This window comes from Dendronephthya gigantea, unplaced genomic scaffold (genome assembly GCF_004324835.1).
Source record: "Dendronephthya gigantea isolate DGI-Jeju-01 unplaced genomic scaffold, DenGig_1.0 000127F, whole genome shotgun sequence".
NCBI lineage: Eukaryota > Metazoa > Cnidaria > Anthozoa > Malacalcyonacea > Nephtheidae > Dendronephthya > Dendronephthya gigantea.
The window spans coordinates 341815-365711 of NW_021163137.1; the positions used below are offsets into that span (position 1 = coordinate 341815).

General features: G+C 35.7%; 1 protein-coding gene and 1 pseudogene across 1 annotated transcript; both read left to right on the top strand.

The window, feature by feature from the left end:
• Window positions 1-83: 83 nt before the first annotated feature.
• Window positions 84-15500, top strand: LOC114535887 (annotated as a pseudogene).
• Window positions 15501-16157: 657 nt separating this feature from the next.
• LOC114535906 (transitional endoplasmic reticulum ATPase) lies at window positions 16158-23662 on the top strand. Its single transcript, XM_028557241.1, has 26 exons — window positions 16158-16281; window positions 16589-16703; window positions 16782-16853; window positions 17078-17178; window positions 17694-17774; window positions 17887-17948; window positions 18189-18319; window positions 18394-18471; window positions 18557-18610; window positions 18814-18872; window positions 19104-19147; window positions 19226-19279; window positions 19526-19605; window positions 19801-19936; window positions 20165-20277; window positions 20540-20611; window positions 20864-20956; window positions 21146-21481; window positions 21876-21960; window positions 22062-22155; window positions 22364-22442; window positions 22548-22598; window positions 22733-22807; window positions 23009-23089; window positions 23198-23367; window positions 23463-23662. Exons 1-26 carry the CDS (start codon window positions 16265-16267, stop codon window positions 23557-23559), a joined length of 2430 nt encoding a protein of 809 aa, XP_028413042.1. The 5' UTR covers window positions 16158-16264; the 3' UTR covers window positions 23560-23662.
• The last annotated feature ends 235 nt before the right edge of the window (window positions 23663-23897 follow it).

A 23897-nucleotide genomic window follows, 5' to 3' on the forward strand; every position in this document is an offset into this window, starting at 1 on the left:
TTTCCTTTTCCGGTTTGGGATTTTTATTCTCCATCCCAGTCCTCAAAATTCAGGTTGTTGTCGTTGCTATGACAATATTCAACATGGCGGATTACACAGCAGTAATGACTGTGACTAAAGAGTGCAAAATAAAAGATCGCTAAGTTTATTAATTTGGTGATAAATTTTTCATTTTTAAGCAATGACGGATATTATATGTCGCTGGCTAAATGACGATGTTAAACTCAGTTTAAATATCGGTAGGTTGCTATGAAAACAAAGCATCTGAAATGTAAATGTCCCTATATATAAGAAGTCTAACGCCTTTTTAGCTACGCAATATTCGCCCAACTGACGCACTAGTACAATATTCAAACTATTTTATATAAAGAAGAGGTCGACAATGAACTGCAAATAGTTGAAATAGATTTCGTCCAACATTGCAAACTTGTCATTTACTTAAATCAGTTTTGGTCGTAGACCTGTTCGATCCTCGGCCTGCAGCATGTGTGACATACCCACAATGTAGGGTAAAATATATTTGCAGAAACTGGAAGAAATAACAAATTAAGAGTCGCTATGCCCATAGGCGTTAAATGTTACATTTTAATCCAATTACAACTGCAATTCAATCTCATTGCAATACTAGTCCATTTGCATGCAACTGTAGACTGTGAACCTTTTTTCGTGTTTGTTTACGTTTCAAATATTAACTAAAAAAACCCCTGGAGGCACGGCTTGCAAATGTGTTTGACTCGCATTTAAAACTGTTTGAAGGGCAGGTTCAAATTAACACATTTTCAACTGTAAACTTCTGTGTTTGAAACAGAAGCAAACACGGAAAAAGGTTGACAAATAATGAATTAACATTTATTTAGAGTAGAGAGATGGAGAAATATTCATTTCAATGAGATGTTTGCATTAGATAGTTGTTCATATTAGAGAGTTGTTCATATTTGAGTGACATATCCATATTAGAGAGATACTCATATTAGAGAGATTTTTCTAAGAGATGTCTGACTGTAAAATTTTTCCAATTTCCAGAAAAAGAAATGTGTCAAAACGTTTAGCAGTGGATATTTATTCGGTGAAATCTTATATAATATGGGTTGCAGGACGATTTCTCGTCTTTTTCTGAGGAAGGTGAGTGCATGTCTAGCATTTTGAATATGGTATACCAGAATAAAACTGAAAGCTTAATATCTTGTTTACATGCAGTGACTGAAACAATTTCAGAATATTACCTAATGTTTACACATGTTTAATTTTTAGAACTGCTGATTCTAAACTCAATAATTTTACAAGGATTGAATCTGTAATGAAGTTACTAGAGATTCCTTATGATACAAATGTGGTAAGTATTTTCAATATTCAATCAACACAGGCTTTTTAATCTGTGGGTACAACTATGTTGTAGTTACAATATACATATATAGTGTAAAAAAATTAATATTAAATTTCTTTGGGGCTAGGCAAAATCAATAATGAATGAAAACCATGGTGCTGCAACCAAGTTATTGTATCAGTTGTTTATTGCTTTGGGAAGAAAAGCTAAGAAAAATCTAACTGGTGTTGCTATGGAAACAATGCGACCGAGTGCACCAGTCAAGTTAGAGAGTATTGAAAGTTTGATGCATAAAGAGGTACACTATTGCCAATTACTCTTTATATCATTTGCGAAACCTGTCGTGACTATGTTTCATTTTCTTAGAGATTAAAGCAGCTGGTTCCTAGACAAGTTGATGTTAATTTGAGACTTTAGTTGAGAGATATCAGAGCAAGCAGAGACTTCAAGAAGAAATGGTTGTTAGAGCAAAGTATGTTTTTATGCTATTCTTCTAAATGCCTGCAAGACCTTGTTAAAACTCTGATGGCAACTGGTATGGAACTATTTTGTCTCCATACATATATAGTTGTCACGTTGTGTCCATAAATTCATGAACTATCATACTGCAAAACTTGCCTTAGACATGAGAAGAAAGAAAAGTTAGACAATATCAACAAGATTTGCGACAACGGAGTTTAGAAAAGGTGATCTTCCACTTACTATGATTAGTGTATAGTGTAAGTCTGTGGTAATAAAGAGATAGAATGATCACTACTAACTAGCGTGCATGGCAGGCGGTCCCTAATACTAACTGACGCAAATATCTTTCTAGTCTCGACAATACGAGATAAACAAAATGAGGTCATGCAGAAAATAAGGTGAGTTCAAATTTTTTTGGTCAATGTAAAGGATAGTATGGATTCATCTCGTTATTTGTGAGCTGTATGTATTTATTAATATAAACTTTGCTTATTTCATCGTTCACGCTGCTGGCAGTAATACGTGTGTGAAATTAACGTCGTGACATTTCAAATCATTTCAGAGACGCTCAAGTTCGGATTCCCAAGCCTCCTGAATCAAAGGTGAGTTAATGGAGAGGTTTGCATTTCAGTACCGCTACCGCCGTTACTGTTGAGAGACCATAAACTAATTTTGCCAAACATTTTTCATCGAGATTTGAACAGTTGTATATTCGTTGGTTCATTTATTTCAACAGAAATCAGCAAAGACCAAACAAGAAAGTAGAAAAGAAAGAGAGATACAGGTAAAGTACTGTAAAAAGCTAAGGAAATACGATCCCTGTAAGTGTTAATTGTGTGACCGTAATGTTCATTTCATGTAGGAAGTAAAAGATCACATCAGTTCATTTGAGGAAAGTATGAGGACAAATCTACCCCAACAAGGTTCTGTGCAGTTTGACAGGTTGGATATCTCATTATTTGTCAGGTTTTGTCAAAGGTTACCTTTATAGAAATACACCCTTTTTATTTTTAGTGAAATGGAAGGAAGGCAAGATCTGGAGTTTAGAACAACTCGAAAGCCTCTTGAGCCCATATCATTGGTACGAGGATTAATTCTCATGTTTGTTTATCATTTTTCCATAAATAAGTTTTTAAAGATCAATATACAGCCAGAGCTAGTCGAACTGACGTATTCTTCCATAGAAAACAGCTGGAGATGATTATGTGTCAAAGATAAAGAAAAGATTGAACGAAGATGCTGTTGCGAGGAAGGTAAATATCATTTTGTTTGTAGACCAGGCCAACGTTGTTGTGTGAGGTGTCATTTTTTTGTTCAATTGTTTATGTAAAGGAGCGGGAAAAACGAAGACGGAGAGTTTTGATTGAACAACTGAAAGCTCACGAATCCCAAGAGGTATTTTGTAATGCATGAAACATATATCATTTGAGCTTTGGAGAACCGTTTATAAGTCGGGCAACATTGTACATGTATAAACACATGTTACACATGTAAACAGCTTAATTCGAGTGTACTAATCATGATGTATCCCGTAGGAACAACGTCGTGAGGAAATGTTGGTAAAACGACTCATGAGACAATCTCAACAAGAAAAACGCATAGCAGTGCAGCTTATGCAGGTATCATTAGCCTACAGTGATTACTACCACGGGCGAAGTTGAAGTTTTTGGTATCAATCTCAGTAGAATGATAATTTGTGACTGCATGGATTAATCCACAATTGAATGCGAAGATGATGATTAATTGATGGACATTGTATTCTTTTAATTAGAATGCATTACTGTTGATGTTAATGCATTACAGCCTGGGCTGTACACCATCACTGATCATCTTTTTCAGCAAGCGATTTCCCTCCACATCCGGACGTCAAAAGTTAGACTTGGTTTAGAGAATGAATGAAACCATTGCTAACTTGTTATTTTTCATATTATCTTTGCAGATCAGACACGAGAAACAAGTCATTAAAGAAAACAGGTTTATCTCTTTTTCATTTCATGCTGTTAAATAAAATGTACACGGAATCAAAAGGATGATGGGCGAATAAAGCCGTGGAATCTCACAACCAACGAATTTTCCGATTCCTAGAATTTTCCGAGAGAAACAGTATGCAGAAAGACGTTTGAAAGATTTTGAAGATGCTCTCAATCAAGAAGCGGTTGGTTCTCTATTTTGTTTATGATTATAAAGATATAACTTTGTCGTAATCTCAATCGCAGTGGTATGTAATGATGACTTTGTATCGTAGGAAATGTGTCGCCTCGCTCAAATTGAGTATCGAGATCAGATTAAGAAAACGAAAGATGAAAGGGAACAATTATTGGAGGAAAGAAGAAAACAAAAATATGAAAAACATTATAACATATGTGAACAGGTGATCTTTCTCATTTTATACGTTTTTGGTTTAAACCTGCTGCCTTTTTACATCATTTTACTTTTGTCTTGTCCCATTGAACGATTCATTTAGATCCTGTCTGATGTTGTCGACCTTAGCTGTAAGATTGGCGAATATCGGGAACTCACTGAAGGGTTTGTACCAAAAATCTTTCTTTGATTGATTTATACACCCTCGTTTTCATGGCGTATTTCCCAATGAGAGAAAGAAAAATACTCTGGGACAAGGATTTGATTCATGCGTAGTGTTTGGTCCAGTTTATACTTTATAGTTTCTATGAGCTCAGTTGGAATGTATTGCATTGCTAAAACACAGGGCAGGAATGCACTTTGCGGGGCGCTTCACCACCACTGGGGGGCGGTGTGAATTCAGAATTCCCTCCAATGGTAAGATCCTACATCATTTTGACTGTCTTCCAACAAGCGTTTTCCTGTGTTTTCAACCTTAGAAATGTTCCTGAGAAATTGTTTCGTGAATGGAAAGGGTATTTCGACGCTTCTCTGCCACTTTACCCACACGAGGTAACCATCATTGAAATAATTGAATTTAAGAGCGTGATAATCCTCTAAACACAACAATATTGAATGGTTTGTTTCGTCTGGATTGGTTTTAACTACATGTACTCCGCTACGCCGTCCAGACCAATTGGGAAATCTTTATATATTGGATTGTTCATGCAGTAATTTTGTTTTTTTTTTATCAGATTTTAACAGAGGAAGAAATTAAAAGATCCCATGAACTTCTGGTTGAAGAAGAAAAAAACAAATTGACAGACGAGTCTGATTTTATTGAATATAGAGTGAGTATAGGTTTGTGTTCACCGTGAGCAAGCTGACGGCCATCTGGCTCTGGAACAGTGTACAGCGGAACTGAGGAACTTCATATAGTCACACTTGTATCGTCTTTAGTATGGGCTCGTTCATCGTCTTATATAATAACACTTTCTCTTTTTGCAGGGAGCTGTTGGTGAGTGGGAACCAAATGACGAGAGTCTTGATCATGTTCTGCCAAAAGATAATCCTATTCTTGGTCATATTGTTCAGAAGTTATTTAACATCATATCTCCTCCTGAGGTAATCATGCATTCATCAATATATAAGACATCAAAATAACTTTCTCCTAAAACAAAATATTTTATTCCAGCCTCCACCACCAACGCCAGAATTTCCTCCGTTTCCTGTAAAGGCGTGCTTTCTTGGAAAGTTTTTTAGTGGAAAAACAACCGCTGTACAACGTCTTGTTGCAAGTATGAATGAATATTGACTATTAGTGGCGATTGGGCATAATTTCCGAGTTCATTTTCACAGCTATAACATAGTTAAAAAATTATGGTCATATTGAAGACATAAGAATTTAGATGAGCACATCTATTATAAGAATTTATATAATTGTTCTCAGGGCAGACTAGGGTGGTAATATTTTCATCATCTTAAGAAATGTTTCATAATAAATTATGCAATGTTTGAATGTTTAGGTCACAGAGTGGTGAGGTTGTGTATTGATGATCTGGTTCAAGAGGCAATTGAAGCTTACCAGACTGGTGAAACGAGAGAAGAAATTATAGAAAACAACGAGGTGCGTCTGCTTGTGTTGTCAAAGTTTATATGATTATGCAGTGTTACGGTAACTTCGCATACTACAATAACTGATTACCAAAATTGCTTAAAATTAATTCCGTACTGCTGGGTGAGCTTTGATATGATGCGAACGTTGATCAACTTTCTCGTAGTCTGGAGCTCACCTGAATCCGCAATTCTTGTGACTAATGAGACAGTAAACGGTATTTCATAACGAGTTTATAGGAATGAACCCAAGACGTGTTTGTATTTTAGCCACAAAATGAGAGATGTCTTGAAGATAAACCTTCTGCACAAGCTCCAGAAACGACAACCTCGGATCAAGCTTATCAATCACGTGATGAAACAAAAGGTAGTTTTTGTCTCGTTTTTCGTTTTCACGCCCTTTTTTCGCGCGATCCATTGGGTAAAACTGTTACAATATATTAAATTATATGTATTGTATTCGTAACACGTTAACCTCCATTCCCTAATAATAATTTAGAAAATGAAGATCCAAATAATGCAACTGCTACAGAGAATGTGGAAGCCAAAGACTGCGGTGATGCTGAAGGGAATGAGAATGAGCTAGAAGAAGAAAATAAAAGATATTACGTTGTGAGAAAAGTTAGTGAAAAAAAATATCTTAAAGCTATTGAATTGTAGAAATCTCTTTGATTGATGAATTGCACTTGAATATTGAGGTGCTTGTTCAGAGATTTTATATGGTCAAAATTTGTAAAATTTGACCTTAATAAGATCATGATATTTTTCACTATATTATATATTTGAGTGTCGATGTTTTTGTCTGGTCTTTATAAAAAGCTGTATCTGAATGATTCATCTTATGTTTAGACCACGTCACGGGCAATACTCGGTGAAAAAGCGTATGAATATTTAAGGAAAGGAAAACAAATCCAGGATCAGTTGTTGGTTGATATTACTGTTGAAGCAATAAGGTAAAAACACTTCTGGTCTCCATTACCGGTGTACTTACTATAGCTATGAATTTCGTGGAGATATTTCAGACTATTCTTTGTGCGGCTGTGTAGGCAGATATCTGGCTAACCGTACCCGCTAGTCTCAGACCTAGGTTACAAGTTTTCTTTGGAGTGCAATTGCCAATAAGAATTTTATTAATGTTTGTAGACAAGTACCAGCTGGAACAGGATGGATTTTGGATGGTTTCCCTTCAACTATAAGTCAAGCAAAGGTAATGAATGCGTATATATTCGCATCACGCAACAAATATTGTCATTTTGCGAAGTATTTGAGCTGCAGAGGTTTCTGATGCCCTTTGTGTTTGTAGATTCTTGAGAAATCATTAACTGGTTATGATGCAACTAAAGATGTTAAAACCAAAGAAACTAAGGGAAAAGGAAAGAAGTCGCGTATTGCTCCAGATCCAAATCCTGCTGTTGAGGTATTTTAAATTACACTCCACATCTCTGTTTCGTCATTGGAAATTTATAGTTTATACTATCCGAGGATTGTGTGAGACATGCGTGTAGCCTCAATGTGCATTATAAGTGATTCTTGATGATTAAGAAGAGTACATAAGATGTCTAAACATTCCACGACACGAGTTTTCATTGTTTTACACCTCCACCTCCTAAAAGTGGTATTGACATTGTTGTATTATTCGATGTTTCTGATGATGTTGTTTTAACAAGAGCCGAAGGACGCACTTGTAAGTAAGAATGTCTTCCCAACACATCAACCTGCATTATACTTCATGAAGGATGTAGTCAAACACGATACGTTTCCGATTACTATTTTAGATGATCCAACAAACAGCGAAATATTTCATCAAGAGTTTAATCCTCCAGTAGATGGCAGTTATACAGGATTAGGAAAACAAGAGAAAGTTCGCCCGGTTATTGATCCATCCAATGATAGAGAGCAAGTACAACAAAGGTACAGAAATCTTCGCTGTCACAACTCTGTTTTCATGTAGATATCGTACGTAGCAGTATGGTGCTGTAAGGGTAATCACTGGCATTGTCTCTTCTCAGTTACAATGTTTAAGTAAAGCTAAATAAATAGAGTCTTCAATTGATAAAAGGAAAGCAAGTTCCAGGTAGAGCATTGCACATGTCCCTAGTTTTTCATTTTAGTTTTTCATCGCAGGATAACTGGTTTTGATGATTCGTGGTCAAAACTTGAAAAATGGTTTAACAAATTTGGAATTTTGAGCAAAGTTGATGTTGATAATTCTATCGGTAAGTAATTATTTTTGATCAATGAATTACGACAAGTGAATTTTAATTTCATCTGGTAAATTTATGGTCGTTCATGGTTATGGTAATCGCGTTGTTTTTCTAATGTCAGATAATGTGTATGAAAGTGTTGCATCACTTCTTGTCACGACGACAGAAAGAATTCAAGGACCTATAAAAGAAGTTAAAAGTGTAAGATTAACGTGTTTATGCATGTGAAGTTAGGCAAAGTGTGATATTTTCATTAGATTTTCAATTAGATGCAATATACCCATAGTTATATTTTTTATTTACGTCTCATGTGCATCAATATATCCTGTTCTTTGATTTAGGAAGAGGTGACAAACACTGCCATAGAAGGTAGAATTCTTAAACCTTATTCTTCTGCTTTAGTGAGAATCAAATATTAAATATTGGTGATGAAGTGCATAAAGGTGGACAGTATAACGACATATTCAACGAGAGATTTGATCTTGTAATCTACTGATGATCGGCGGATTTTACTGAGAAATCACCGAACTCTGTATTATTCTGTGTTTTAGTAATTGAATCAACCCCTGTTAATGATTCTGTGGATGTAGTCAACACAGATGAACCAAAAGACGCCACGAGCCACGAGGATGTCGAGGACACAAAGGAAACTCCAAACACAAAGACAGGTTTGTAATAATAAATGCGTTGGTTTCCTTTAGTTTCGTGATTCTTGAGTTTGCATGTTTATTAAGAAATTGGTGAGAACTAAGTATTGATGATCGTCAAGTTCGATATTCAAATATATAATGATTCAGGCGAGCATATTTCTAGAATTAATCAAGAATTTATTGTTGTATTTAGTATCTCCTAAAGCGTCAAAAAAAATGTCGAAGAAGGATCGGAGTCCATCACCCCCAAGTAAAGCTGTCTCTCCTAAGTCATCCAAGAAGAACCTACGACCCGGTTCTAAGAGGAGTTCACCATCTCCTTCCAGGAAGCCATCAAAGGTTAAGTCACCTACTGCATCACGCACTGACGCAAAAAGGGCAAAATCTCCCGGTAAATATCATATTTTGTTCCAATAAAAAAATTATTGAACTTATTTTCCTTTTTAAAACCGACAATTCTTTTTACGCTTTGACATAATAGCTATTCTATCAGTTTATATAATGTAAAAACCCATTTCATTATTGTCAATATTGATTTAGTAAAGAAACAAGACGTTCCCGAGGAGTTACCAGTCGAGCCTGTTGTACCACCAGGTCCGGAGCCTGGGTCCAAGGAATGGGAATACGTTGATCAACCTATTGAAATGGTCAGTGTTTTTATTGCATATACATGAAAGTCATGAAATCTGAGATAGACAACTCTCGCATCACTAGAATTATGTCTCGAACGCAAGAAAAGCGTCGTAATGAAATTGATCACATTTATTTTATCATCCAGCCGTTGGTTGAGGTTCTTGCAAGTCGCTGGGAAAACCTGGAGAAGACGTACATTGATACAGCTAAAAATGTATTTCGAGAAATTCGTCTTGAACGGGAGGTGATATGCAGATATTTTTATAGCACCAGGTAAAACAAGAATTAGGTTAAAATATATTTATTTTCGCCCAGGTTTTTGTCCAACACATTGTTACACCATTTAGCTAGTATAACTTAATTAATGACATGATTATATAATATCCTGAAGGAAAGAATTCTTGTCGTTTTTACGACGTCCGGATGAAAAAGAAGAATATGTACTTCAGTGGCAGTCTCATTATAATGACGTGCCTGAAGACATGCGCAGTGATGACGAAGTCAAAGCTGAGTTACATCAAAAAGTTGACGTAAGATTGCTTTCTCTAATTCCCTTGTTATTTCTTAAGAATGCCACTTTATACCATCATTTGTATTACCTTCATATATGATAGTCGCATTATACATGACTGGCTCATATCATGTACAAAATTTGTAGCTTATAATAATAAATAAGATAGATAGGGTGCGTTGTATGAATTAGTCACACACAAATCACCTTCAGGACCTTGTAAATAGTGCTACATGCATTCGTATTGAAAATGTTTTACTGTGTTTTCTCTCGCATTTCCTGCAGGACTTATGTGATAGATTGTACTCGATTTGTGACAACCGCAAAGAAATAGCGGAAAACGAACGAAAAATTGTAATGGAAGAGGGCTGGCTGCAGGATCGCTTGGGATTGTTAACAAATCATTATTTAACGTTGATGCAAGTTGAGGTTGATCGTTATCAAGATACATACAGGCTGCTGAAAGATTATTACAACTCTGCTGAAGGTATTATACTTTTCTTGCTTTTTTACCTTTTTTAATAACGAGGTATATCAGTAAGACACGAAGACTCTAAAACCTTCGTTTGAACTATTCTAGTGTCTGCTATTTCACATGTATCTGCTAAATATTTAGGTAAAAATCCAATTGAAGCATACTCTGATATCTGCCGTGTTCCTCTGGTTGATCTTCCGCCTATTGTTCCCACGATTCCATCATCGTCCAGTGAACATGGAAGTCAACACGAAGTGAAACAAACATCGAGTAAAAAAGATCGAGAAAATATAAAAACTCCAGAAGGTCCGACATCTGAAGGAGAAGATCATCGCAGCAGGTGAACATTTTGATACAGAAACCTAAAATGCCCTAATATTTGTTCAATTCGATTTTATTTCTACATGAAAGTCCATATTGTAGATTACCTGTAAGCCGAGACTGGAATAATAAACAACTAAATATTTTTCCAGAATTCCTCTTGTACCTCGAAGACCCAAGTCTGGTGATGTTGTCTCAACTAAGGAAAAGAAAGACAAAAGATCATCCAAAGAAAAACGTGATAAAGGTGACAACCAATCAGAAACTCCCGTTCTACCGTCAGATCCGGATGAAAGAGTACGTTGAGAATTCTTATGTGTGATATTCATTTTACAAGTTCGTCGTAATAATGACTAAATCATTCAGAATTTCTTGGTGTTAAGTACCGACTGCTTGTGAGAAATGATACACGTACTTGTCGTTCATAGTTTATCGTACCAGTTCTTTAGATAATATCACAATAGAAATGTTATTATTTTTGTTTACAGTTGGTGTTTGATGGTTACTATCACGCTCTTGGTATCATTGATACTTTGGTAAGATCGGTTGGGATAACTAAACGTTGCTGGATCGTTTGGGATAACTAAAATACCTTTGTAGAACTCAACGATTTGTAATCAATTTAAACAGATAACCAAAATTTCATGGTGATTTTAAACCGATCCACGCTTTTCAAATGCATTATTATATTCTTTGCGTTACGACGGTCCAGGTTTTTGTAAAAGGATAGAGAGCAGTTATATTTTGGAGGTTTTGTTTCCGTTCAGGCAAATCTGGATCAAGCGGAACAGGAGGAGGAAGCGAACAAAATGGCTGAAACATTAAAAGAAAAAGAAAAAGAGAAAGAAAAAGATACTGGGAAGAAAGGAGGGGGGAAGGATAAGAAAGTTGAAAAGAAAGGAAAGAAGAGTGCAAACAAATCAAAACAAGAATCTCCGCCACCAGGTTCAGATCGTTTTATTTATGTCATGTACAAGATAAACACGTGTTATTCATTTTATCTCCAATTCTTCCTAAAAAACTTATTATAAATCTTTAATCTTCAGTACCGCCAAGCAACGAAGGGGAAAATGAGGAGGAAAAGTTGAAGAAAGAAATAAAAGACAAAGCACGTAAAGAATTCCTTGCGTCTGTTCAATTTGAAGGTAATCTCAAATTGAATGTTATAAAAATTCTTGAAGGTTTTAGTTGAAGGGTTTTCGTACCTGCACGAACTGACGTGTTTATGTGGAAATAAGCGTTGCTGTACCGTGGACGTGTCTCATTTCAGATACTGCGTTACGAACACGTCTCGAGATGACAAGGAATCGTTCAGTTGCTGTTCTGCAGGAACTAAAGGTACGATGAAGAGTTTTCACTGGTTACTGTCATGTACGTGGAACAGAATTTCAACTATACTCGACCATGGTCGAATACGCCGTTTTTCGGCGAACTCGCCTATGGAATAAAAATGGAATAAAAGAAAAATACGCCAGAAAACGGTATACTCGACCATGGTCGAATGTAGCGGAAACTTTCTCAACGTTGATGACAACACAGAGACTTGCATGCTAATTCATCTGGAACAATTTATAGTTGCCTTATGGAGCAAATTATTATATTTATTTTAACATGGATTCATAATGCATATAGATGAAGGCTGATTTAACTTACAAAGATATGGATGATTGGCTTGGAGCCAGGTTTCTTCAAGAACTTGACAGGTGGAAAATGTTTTCTATTTTATTTAGAAATATTTCATGAAATGAGACAGGCTTTGTTCATCTTAATTTCAAATAAATGCTTTTTATTGCCTTCGATATTTACATGTTTATAATACCTCGCAAAAAACAAACTACCTCTCTTGATATTAGATCAAGTTTTCTGTTTTAGACAAAACGTCAAAAAGGAGATCTGTATAAATTCATATTTTTTTATCCTATAGTATCCGTGCTATGGCAGACTTGGCCAGAACTGGTATAGAAAATCAACAAAAACTCCAGCAACAGTTGATATTGGAAGATAAAGATTTTGTTGTAGATTTGGTATGAATTGTCTAAAATTTTCACTTTATTTTACAAAAACCACGCAGTGACACAAACTCAGTAACGCCTATGATTAGCCCTGCAATACCCCTGGAAGTTAATGTTTCTTTGCTGTTTTTCTTTTCATTTTAATTCCCTCGACTCAAAGTCCTCTTAAAAGTGACGCTGCGGCAAAAATCTTACGAGTGAATGAGTGATTATTTCTGTTGTTATTTACTTTTTTTATTCGCAGGATGTGAACGTATTTCGTACGCCAAGTCTAACTCCTCCGCCAAGTCCAAAAGAAAAAACAACAAGTGATCATTTTACGGTTGTTCAACTTGAGCATCTTTATAATCAGGTAGTTAATACACACAGTTGTTAAAACTAAGGTTTTCAAAAAAATTAGTATGTTTAAGAAGATAAATTACAGTATTATCACTTATAGTTACATGGGGTATCAGCTAATGTATATATGTATGTCATGTTTGCAATAATTCTAATTTCTTCTTTAGTTCGTTTATGCTGCGCCATCCGGTCTTATTTCATGCCGAGCATTTGTCGATATATTTTTGGATCTTATGACCACTAGTGTAAGTCTATCTATTTATTTTTACCACGTTAGCCCTGGCTAACTAAGTATTGTAATTAGTAGTTTTAAACTCGCCGATAAAATCATCGATACTCTGCTGGTTCATAGATCTTTCTCACGCGGCCCCCCTGGTTGAAATTTGTTGAAACTTTTTTAAAACGCATATATATACTGCAGATGTGACAAGGGTTAATTTTCAATAGTTTGGTATGGAGATGTTGCCTGACGTTTGGATCAGTCAAACAAGTGTTCAACTGCATTCGTTAACAACTGTTATATCTGAAGACTCCGAGTTTGTTGATTGGAAAAAATTTTTAGTATTAGCGTCCAGTCGTCTACCAATGCCTTCTCGGGATGAAATATTTGATACGTTGTCGAGGTTTATGGAAATTGATGTTGAGAAGACAGGCTTTGTCTCTGAGCAACAATTTTTACAGGTGTGGTTTATATATATTGTGTTTCTCATAGTTTGTGGAGGCCCATCTTGATCTTATTGTGCATGTAGTTAAACCTAAAAAAGACTAACGATATTATATTTCATTAGCTTCGTCTCTGGTTTTCCGAATATCCCCATCGTGAAGATGAAAGTGATTCGACGTATCCTCGTCTTAAGTATCTTAAACAGGTGCGGATCACAGATTACGAAATCCAAAAATTACTGCTACTATAATGCAGCCGCTGTTTTATGGCGCTTCAAACTTTTTCTTGTTATACTTTGAAATATATGCGCGAGCTCAGTAGTTTATAACTTGCCGTTCTACTTTCAGCTTCTTTTCAAGATATTCAGTGACTCAAGGGAAACATCTTCTGTTTTAAATTATGAAAACTTTGTAAGTGCTATATTGATTGATCATTCTGTTGCATTTTATGTATTCAGTTTTCTGCAAGCTACCCAATAAAAGAGTCGTTCTAGCTATCTTCAATAAAAGAGTTGGACCACATGCATGCATGCAGCATCTTCCTTTATCCATTATAAACTCGTCTTTCTCTCTCGTTAGCTGTTATACTTTGCAATGGATGAGAATCCAATTGAGGGGATCTTGCGGGCATTGACGGTGGTGTGTGGTCAACTAATGCCGCCATCATCATTATTTCACATTAAAGAAACTTTAACAGAAACAGGAACATCGCTTCAAGTTTCAAGTGTGAGTAGAATTTTCGGTAATACAGTGAATATAATGCATATAGATGACCCCTGTGTGCCAGTAAGATTCGTGTTTCCCTGTCAGCGAAAAATCCTTGAAGATGGTCTGCACCTTGTATTCTTGTGCTTTACGCGAGTTTCAATCTGATCAGATTCGGTATTGAAAGATAAATACGGAAGTTGTTAAATTCTCTGTTGGTTTCTATAGAATATATCTGATGAACCTGGTGGTGATGCACTTATAACATTGCAGGATTTAGTTAAGGTACGCAATTTAAATTTTTCTCTCTACTCCAGATAATATTTTATTATTATCTTTTGTCACCCTGTTTGAAAGTGAAAAACGTATTTTGATTTGATTTAAAGGTGTTTCATCATGGTGAAAATGAGTCTTGTGAAAAACAACGATTTCAAGAAGCAGAATTATATTCCGCCAAACCATATTCCAAGGTATATGTTCAATTATTATAAAACATGGGAAGAAATATTTTATTTCATATCTCTGTAATAATGACTGTTGACCCATGTAAAGACTCATGCAGACACACTCGGGCAAGGCACAGCCAGAAATTATTTGTCTGGAAATTATCCGTAAAAATGTGTATGAATACGTTTCTAGCGTTTTAGATAATTTTGTTCTTATTTCACAAAAATATTTTTATTTTGTTCTTCTAGGACCGTTTGAGTGGTGTTTTCAGTGAACTTGGTGCAAGTGAAACAGAATCTTTGCCGTTTTCTGTTCTCTATCAACATCCTATTATTGAAGATTGCATCCATATATGTCAGATATATAAATACCACGTAAGAGACTGCTATATCCACGCTGTGCACCGCGAAAGCATTTAAAACAGTGGATAATAGAAATGCCTCTGATTATCTATTGTTCTTATATAATGAGACGGGCGACGTTTGACCTTGGCCTTATGGGTATTTTCCTGGAATATTTTAAACAATCTTTCTCAGTCTAAGTCGTAGAGAAAAGTCATTATTTAGACGTTCAAAGAGTCAGAACAAAAGTGGTTTACATCACAAAATAGATATTTTAAGAATTTCATTTATTCCTTTTTAGAACATCACGAATCTTCTAAAGTCCGAAAGACTTGATATCTCAATAAACGAAGCACAACAGTGAAGCTGTCTGTGGTACACCAAGGATTCTATATTTTATTTTTTTTTCATAAAGTAATTTCAATAATTTTAAATTGTACATTTGAAATACAATCAGCTGTTAAATGTGTTTGGACATATTTCTCTCAAACTGTACATTGAATCATCCCCTCTTCTTTTATCGTTGTTATCATGATCCCATTTACCAGCTTAGCGAGACCTGAGACCGCCGTTGGAATTTTCTTTTTATGCATAAGAAATTATCGAGGTTTAGCGTGCACAGACTTACTGGGACAGCCACAAAAATGGTCGCACCAATATTGAATGTATAGACGTTTCTGTAATGTAGCTAGATGAAGAACCTGCAAGTCTGCAACCTCAATCGAATTCATCGTTTCACGCTAAACACTTTTGTTCATTGAAAAATGCAAAGAAAAGAGTGAACTGGATGATGAGAGGAACAATCCTTGATCTAAACGTGAACATAGGATGCTTCACAACTTGGAGTTATTTCATCAAACTATAAGGACATCGGAAGCTAGAAGCTGAAATGTAATAGTTTCGTAAAAGGTTTCGGAAAAGTGGTTCCCAGTAAAAAGACTTATTCCAAACTATACGGTGCCTATCGTGTGTGGAGTAAGATCTAAATTTACCCCTCAGGGCCCAGGGCTTTCCTAAATTTCACCCTCGATGCCCTCCTCTAGAAATAGTGCTAATTATAGTCTCTCATGCTTGAAATGACGTCATTCTAGCACGTGCGCAATGTTAACTGGTATATGTTAGTCAGCAGATATTATAGTGAAAGTTCACAATTGAGAAAAAGGAAAAGATTGTTGTAAATTTAAACTTTTTTCGCTTCAAATTGCTCACTATCATATAGAATAATGGCATCACAAACACCGTAAGTCTTTCAATGTTCAAATCTCGTAATATTCGGACAAATTATGTATCGTTAGGAAGATTGTATTGTACCATAAAGTTTGTACATCACTTTTATTTAGTAATGGTCGATAAATTAATTTGAAGGCACTCAGTTCACATATATTATCGTAGATTTATAATCTTTTGCCAATAAATTTTTTTATTCGTTACAAGGAAGAATAAATGTATAAATCTACTAGGGGAGAGAAGAGAGAAAGGGGGCGTAATTGTAAATTTCATGTAAAATTTCACAAGGCTTTGTTCTTTAATATCCTTTGCAACCATAGGCAAGAGAAACAAGAGGAATTAGCCACCGCTATTTTAAAACAGAAAGCTAAACCTAACAGATTAATCGTTGATGAAGCTGTGAATGATGATAACTCAGTTGTAACCCTATCCCAGGTAACTTTAATTTATTTGTAGTTAGGTTAAACTTCCTCACTAAGTATGCATTACATATATCTCCATTGTTTGGTTTAGGCAAAAATGGACGAGCTGCAATTATTCCGGGGAGATACTGTCCTTGTGAAAGGAAAGAAACGTCAGGATACTGTAGGTTTCAATAATGAAAATGATTTTTTGGGTCATGCTTTTATTTTCAGTGATTATGATTTTATGTTTTTCATTGTTATGAATGTTTGTTGAATAAACTTCTCATTATCTCACCAGGGAAAATTACCTTTTTAAAATCTGACTTTAAAAAGTTTGACATGACAAAAAGCCAATACTGATTAATTGGTCAATTAAAAAACACCTGTTAAATTGCATATCTGTAGGTTTGTATTGTATTAAGTGATGACACATGCCCTGATGAAAAAGTAAGGATGAACCGTGTCATTAGAAGAAACTTAAGAGTTCGACTTGGAGATATTATAAAGTAAGTTCATTCAGATAACCTGAAGGAACAATATTAAAGTAGTTTTGTCTACCTTGACTAAGTTGGTATTAGATACTTTTCACTGGGTCTGTAGTGTAAATTTGGTGCGGGTGCCCTCACCCGTCTACCTTGACAACCTCCTCCTCTAGTGTCTCAGAAAGGAGCTTTCAGGTCAGTCTTAGCAAAGCCTTTTCATGAAAATTTCAATCAGTTTTCGAACATATTTTTAAAACTATGTTCGCAAAAAACTGAGGCAGACCCTTGATGTGCACTTCTGTTGTCAAATAGTGTCTGCAGTATCTGCAGCTACAGTAATACAAATTGCATGCATCACAGTTTCAGTGTTATTCAAGTTTGCAAATGATGTTATGATATAATTTATTTCACAATATGATTTATGGATACTCATGGTATTACCCTGTATGCCTCATGTTATAATACCCAAACCTGTTCACTTCTTGCTGTTCTGTTGCTTGTTTTTATTTCTAAGAAAGTGCAATTGAAATTTTTTCTAGCCTTCAAGCTTGTCCTGATGTAAAATATGGCAAGAGAATTCATGTTCTCCCAGTTGATGATACTGTTGAAGGCCTCACAGGGTATATTGTGTTTGTATGATGTCATATCATTGTAAAACAACTCATTTACTATTAGTTGCACTTGAAGCTTAATCATATATTACATTTTACAAAACATTTCTTCACTATATAGAAATTTGTTTGATGTCTACTTGAAGCCATATTTCTTGGAAGCTTATCGACCTATAAGAAAAGGTATGTATATATATATATATATATATATTATATATTATATATATAATATATATAATATTATATATATATATATATACAGTAAATAATTTTGTATGTTATGTTATCAATATATAATGTTGTATTCTCAAACTCAATGGCAATTGCAAGTTTGCACTAGCTTCAATGATAAACTTTGGATAAAGTGTATTGATTGTAAATAGAATTTAATTATTACAATGATGATGTTTTGCCATAAATTAGGTGACATGTTCTTGGTTCGGGGTGGTATGCGTGCTGTGGAATTCAAAGTGATTGAAACTGATCCATCGCCATACTGTATTGTTGCTCCTGATACAGTTATCCATTGTGAGGGTGAACCAATCAAGCGCGAGGTAATTTACTGTTGTTCTTAGGTTGGCTTCTTCTGGTGAAATGAATAATATGTTTCATGAATGGTACATTGTAGGATGAAGAGGAATCATTGAATGAGGTTGGTTATGATGATGTTGGTGGCTGTAGAAAGCAACTGGCTCAAATCAAAGAGGTATGACATTCAGTGCATAGATTCCTGAGCCTGATTATATACCATCATGATTTCATTATAATTTTCACCTTTTTGGTTTATTTAGATGGTTGAATTGCCATTGAGACATCCACAACTTTTCAGAGCAATTGGGGTCAAAGTAAGACACAATCTGTATTCAGTTCTATCCAATTATAGTACCCCATCATACAACTCCATGATTTAATATAGTGGCCAGCAAAACTTGCCCCATGGTCGACTATTAGACTGATGTATCATAGTGCCTTAAATCTATCAATAGGGGTAGTTGATCATATATAAACAATCTTTATCTAACTAATTACACAACATCCTTCATCATAGCCTCCACGTGGAATTTTGTTGTATGGACCTCCTGGGACAGGCAAGACATTATTGGCAAGGTGATCATGAGTAATGAATAAAGAGTAGAATAATAGGACATGTAAATGATGTAATTATATAGCAGATGTAATGCCCTCCATTGGTTTCAGTTAAAAATCTAACTTGCATGTAGTCAGGACACACTGTTCTCTACTAAAATATCCAATGTATGAGTACTTACTTAATTGAGTAGTAAAGGTGTATTGCCACTTTTTAGAGAGATCTTCATAGTTCATACTATTTCTTCTCAGGGCTGTTGCTAATGAAACTGGTGCTTTCTTCTTCCTAATCAATGGTAAATGTTAATTTTTTATGCTGTTCCTATGTTATGTATCTTTCTTGATGATAATTTCTCGGGACCTTTGTGCTTTAGGTCCAGAAATAATGAGTAAACTTGCTGGAGAATCAGAGAGCAACTTAAGAAAAGGCAAGTTTGTCATTATCATTAGCATCACCTTGGAAACTATTGTTTAGCTTCCTAGTGCAGGCATTAAATTCTATCAGAAACATGTATTTTCATAGACATTATTTAAAATATTTTCTGCCCTGAAACAACCCACCCATGGCTTTCTGAGAAACAGTTAACTGATGTCCAAATTAAAGATCAATTATGTGGTGTACAAATACTGAACTAACAGTAGACTGATGAAAATTTCACTTGTAATATTTGCAGCGTTTGAAGAAGCTGAGAAGAATTCACCTGCAATCATATTTATTGATGAAATTGATGCCATTGCACCGAAGCGTGAGAAGGTAGGTTGAAAGTCTTGCTCAGTGACTGTGGCAATGTATAAAATGTGATCAATTGCAAAAAGGACAGTATCAAATTAAGAAATGAAAGAAAACGATGATTGTAGCCAGAACAAAATAAATTAGTTTGATTTTGAAGCAACTTTTATTGCTCAATAATAACTGCCAAGTTCCAAGCAATGATTTTCCATTCTTCAGACCCATGGCGAAGTTGAACGGCGTATTGTGTCTCAATTATTGACACTTATGGATGGTTTAAAACAACGTTCCCATGTAATTGTCATGGCTGCTACAAACAGACCAAATAGCGTTGATACTGCCTTGAGGAGATTTGGTAAGTCCTCAGTTGTAAACTATCTTTGACTTTGGGTTTCTCTGAAGTTAGCTGAGTGTTGTTTCCTTTATGTCAAAACTAAATTACCCTTACTTGCACATCATTAATCGACGGTAAACGTGTTTGAATTAACCAACGCTGACAGGATGGTTATGGAAATGACAGGGATTCTTCCATTCCTTCATTCATCTTATGCTATCATTCATGGATAGTTTTCCTAATTTTCAGGTCGATTTGATCGCGAGGTTGATATTGGAATTCCAGACGCAACTGGAAGACTGGAGATTTTAAGAATTCACACAAAAAACATGAAGTTAGCAGAAGATGTCGATCTGGAACAAGTACGATCATTTTATCTCATTCCCTGGAAACAAAAATGCTAACGTACTGTTGTTGAGACCATATGTAGCAAGCAGTTTCGGGAAATATAAAACCGTCTAGATGATGACGATAACTTTGCACAATCAAGTCAAATATTTTCGCCTTTCTTGCTTTAATTCAAGCTTTATAATTTTTTTTTCAAGCTTCATTCCTCAAATTTTACTTCTTTTTATGTTGTTGTCGTTTGACTACCCGTTTAAAATTGGTTCAATATGATTGCAGATTGCAGCCGAGAGTCATGGCTACGTTGGTGCTGATGTTGCATCATTGTGCAGTGAAGCTGCTTTACAGCAGGTTGGAAAAAACTCTTTTTCATTAACTTTTTCTGTAAAAACAGCATAAAACCTTTGGGTCAATGTTGTGTAGGCTATTACAACCTTCCGATGTTATTTTTGTCTTGTTTAACTGCATTTGCAACACAACATTGTATTATTAACAGTGGTAACACAAACAGTAACAAACTATTTGTTTCAAGCAATTTCTCATTTAGTTCTATATTGTATTGTCGAAGAAATTCGTGATTTTAACTTCGCTTCTTCTCCTAAGATTCGTGAGAAAATGGATCTTATTGATTTGGAAGACGAAACAATTGACGCAGAGGTTCTTGATTCACTTGCAGTCAACATGGATGACTTCAGAGTAAGTAATTGTTTGTTGCTACTGACGTTATTCGACGTTATTTAACGTCGTCAGGATCCCAGGTTTGTTATCGTGGATTTTGAAATATATCACGAATACATGCATATGCTGCTTATGTGTTTAAACACAAAGTTGTGAATGAATGAATTGGAGCAATGGTAAGTTTAACAATGATGTTATTTTCTTCAGTACGCAATGGGCGCCTCTAATCCGTCTGCTCTTCGTGAGACAGTGGTGGAAGTTCCAACAGTCACCTGGGATGATATCGGTGGTTTGGAAAGCGTTAAAAAAGAATTGCAAGAGTTGGTTCAATATCCAGTAGAACATCCCGAGAAGTTCCTGAAGTTTGGCATGACACCTTCCAAAGGTGTTTTGTTTTATGGGCCACCAGGTTGTGGTAAGACGCTGTTGGCCAAGGCCATTGCTAATGAATGCCAAGCGAATTTCATCTCAATCAAAGGACCAGAATTATTGACAATGTGGTTTGGTGAATCTGAGGCGAATGTTCGAGATGTCTTTGATAAGGTGTGTGCAAAATATTTATAAATAGTAATGGTTATTGTAATGTTCATTGGCCGGGAAAGTGGTTGTGGCGAGACTCGTATCTGCATGCTACCCTGAGACTTCGTATAATTAGAGTGAACGTTGACTACCGAGATTGTCAAAAATATCTTCAGATGCTCTCTTTCTTGCATGGCACATAGTTTCATGATATCCTCTCCTCCTTCGCCGAGGCTGCCTCAAGACTGTATTCTCGGCTTCCATATCGTGTGGGTATGGTGCCTAGCACGGCCACTACCAGAAGAGGTAGTACTCAATATTGGGCACCAGTTCCTACAGTTCTCTATGCCAAGCTGTCATAACCTGTAAAAAGTCTCGCATGATTTGGAAAATATAACATTATAACTGCCTTCTTCAGGCTCGAAGTGCTGCGCCATGTGTTCTGTTCTTTGATGAACTGGATTCAATTGCTAAACACAGAGGAGGGAACGTTGGTGATGGTGGTACGTCGTATTCAGACTGTTGTTGTAATATTGAAATATTGAATGTTTTTATGAAAATAACTTGCATGATTATAATTGGATTCAAAAACTTTTGATATCAGGCGGCGCAGCTGACCGGGTCATTAATCAGGTTCTTACTGAAATGGATGGAATGAATGCAAAGAAAAATGTTTTCATCATTGGAGCAACAAACAGGTATGATCATTATCGATCACCAAAAACGTTTTTGAATAGAATTTAGAATGAAACAGCTAGTTTAGAATTCATAAAACAATAGACTAAAATTGCGTTTGTTACCTGCACTAAAAGATCCCTTTTATTGAGTAGGGTATTTCATAAACCCGATTGTGAAATTTATCTAGTACAAATTCATTGAACTCACTACGATGTTTTTTTTCAACAGGCCAGACATTATCGATGGAGCCATATTACGTCCTGGACGTTTAGATCAGTTGATTTATATTCCATTACCTGATGAACCTGTGAGTATCATCGCTATTGAGACGACCATGGATTTGTTTACCATGGATTTGAAACAAATTGGGCGCAGTGTTTCATGTTGATTAATTATATTTACTTTATTGTAGTCTCGAGTCTCAATTCTAAAAGCTTGTTTAAGGAAATCACCAGTTGCTAAGGTAAATGAATCTTTACCAGAACGTTCACTTCATAGGACATCAGTGATTGAAAGAATTACGTTTAAAACTCTCATTTCTGTTCAAAACATTGTCTGGTTGAATGTTCATTTGATATGGGTATCTCTTTCTTTCAGAATGTCGATATGAGTTATATTGCTAAAGTTACACGTGGTTTTAGCGGCGCTGATTTGACTGAGATCTGTCAAAGGGTAATTATGCTGTTTGTTTAGTTATTGTCATATGGTAAAGGTTGGGAAGTGTGTATGGTTCATGTATGGGAGGATTAGTGCATGGACGGTTCTAAAAAGCGTTTTGAGCAAGGATTCAAGATGGAACCCCATACAGTCATCTAAAAACAAAACTCCGCTGCTTCAAACGTGTGTTGTATGATGTATATATTGTGCTTTTAGGCGTGTAAGCTTGCTATCCGTGAGTCGATCATGATGGACATTGAACGGGAGAAAAAGCGAAGTGAAAACGCAGATGGGATGGTGAGTGATCTAACATATTGTTAACTAGTGATAATAATGCGAGCATTATGCAGACATTCAACTAATATTTGCGTGTTGGCTGAAATCATAGTCGATTTGTATTTTTAGGATGTCGAAGACGACGAAGATGTTGATGCAGTGCCAGACATACGTCGAGATCATTTTGAAGAAGCGATGAAGTTTGCTCGTCGTTCGGTCACTGATAATGATATCCGTAAATATGAGATGTTCGCACAGACCTTACAACAAAGCCGGGGCCTCGGAGGATCAAACTTCAGGTAATTATTGTGTGTTCATCTAAGCTTGTAGTTGGCCTCAACCTTTACAACAGGAGAGAGGGACCATCTCGTTTACCAAAATTGCTTGCATTTAGGTTTCCAAGTACAGTGGACAGCGGTTCAACAAATGAGCCTGCAGGAGGTGCAGGTGGAAATCAATATGATGATGGTGATGATGATTTGTATAGCTAAATTATTATTCTGTTATAAATCATACATAGAAATATGATTCTTTTTCTGTATTCATTTAAATTCGGTTAAACATAGTTGAATATTAAAATATTTTCTCTTCGGATATTTTCTCTTTGATAAGTCGTTCGAAATTTTGCAGAAACATCAGAGGAAAAACGTCTCTTCTTGCGCAGTGTTCTGAGGCCGGTTACACGAAAGTGTTTTTTTTCAGTCGCTCTAAAATTGGCCGTTGTTTGGTATTCCAGGATATTTAACGAAGTCCTGGTAGGTTATTATGGTAAAGAATATCGCCGTCTCGGAGAATAATAGACCAATTTGACTCAAGATTTGGATCAGCC

Excerpts from the sequence above, each read along its gene's own strand:
- LOC114535906 (XM_028557241.1), top strand. Across the intron at positions 16,854-17,077 it reads GAAAGAAACGTCAGGATACT|GTTTGTATTGTATTAAGTGA; the intron begins GTAGGTTTCAAT and ends GCATATCTGTAG. Across the intron at positions 23,368-23,462 it reads CTCGGAGGATCAAACTTCAG|GTTTCCAAGTACAGTGGACA; the intron begins GTAATTATTGTG and ends GCTTGCATTTAG.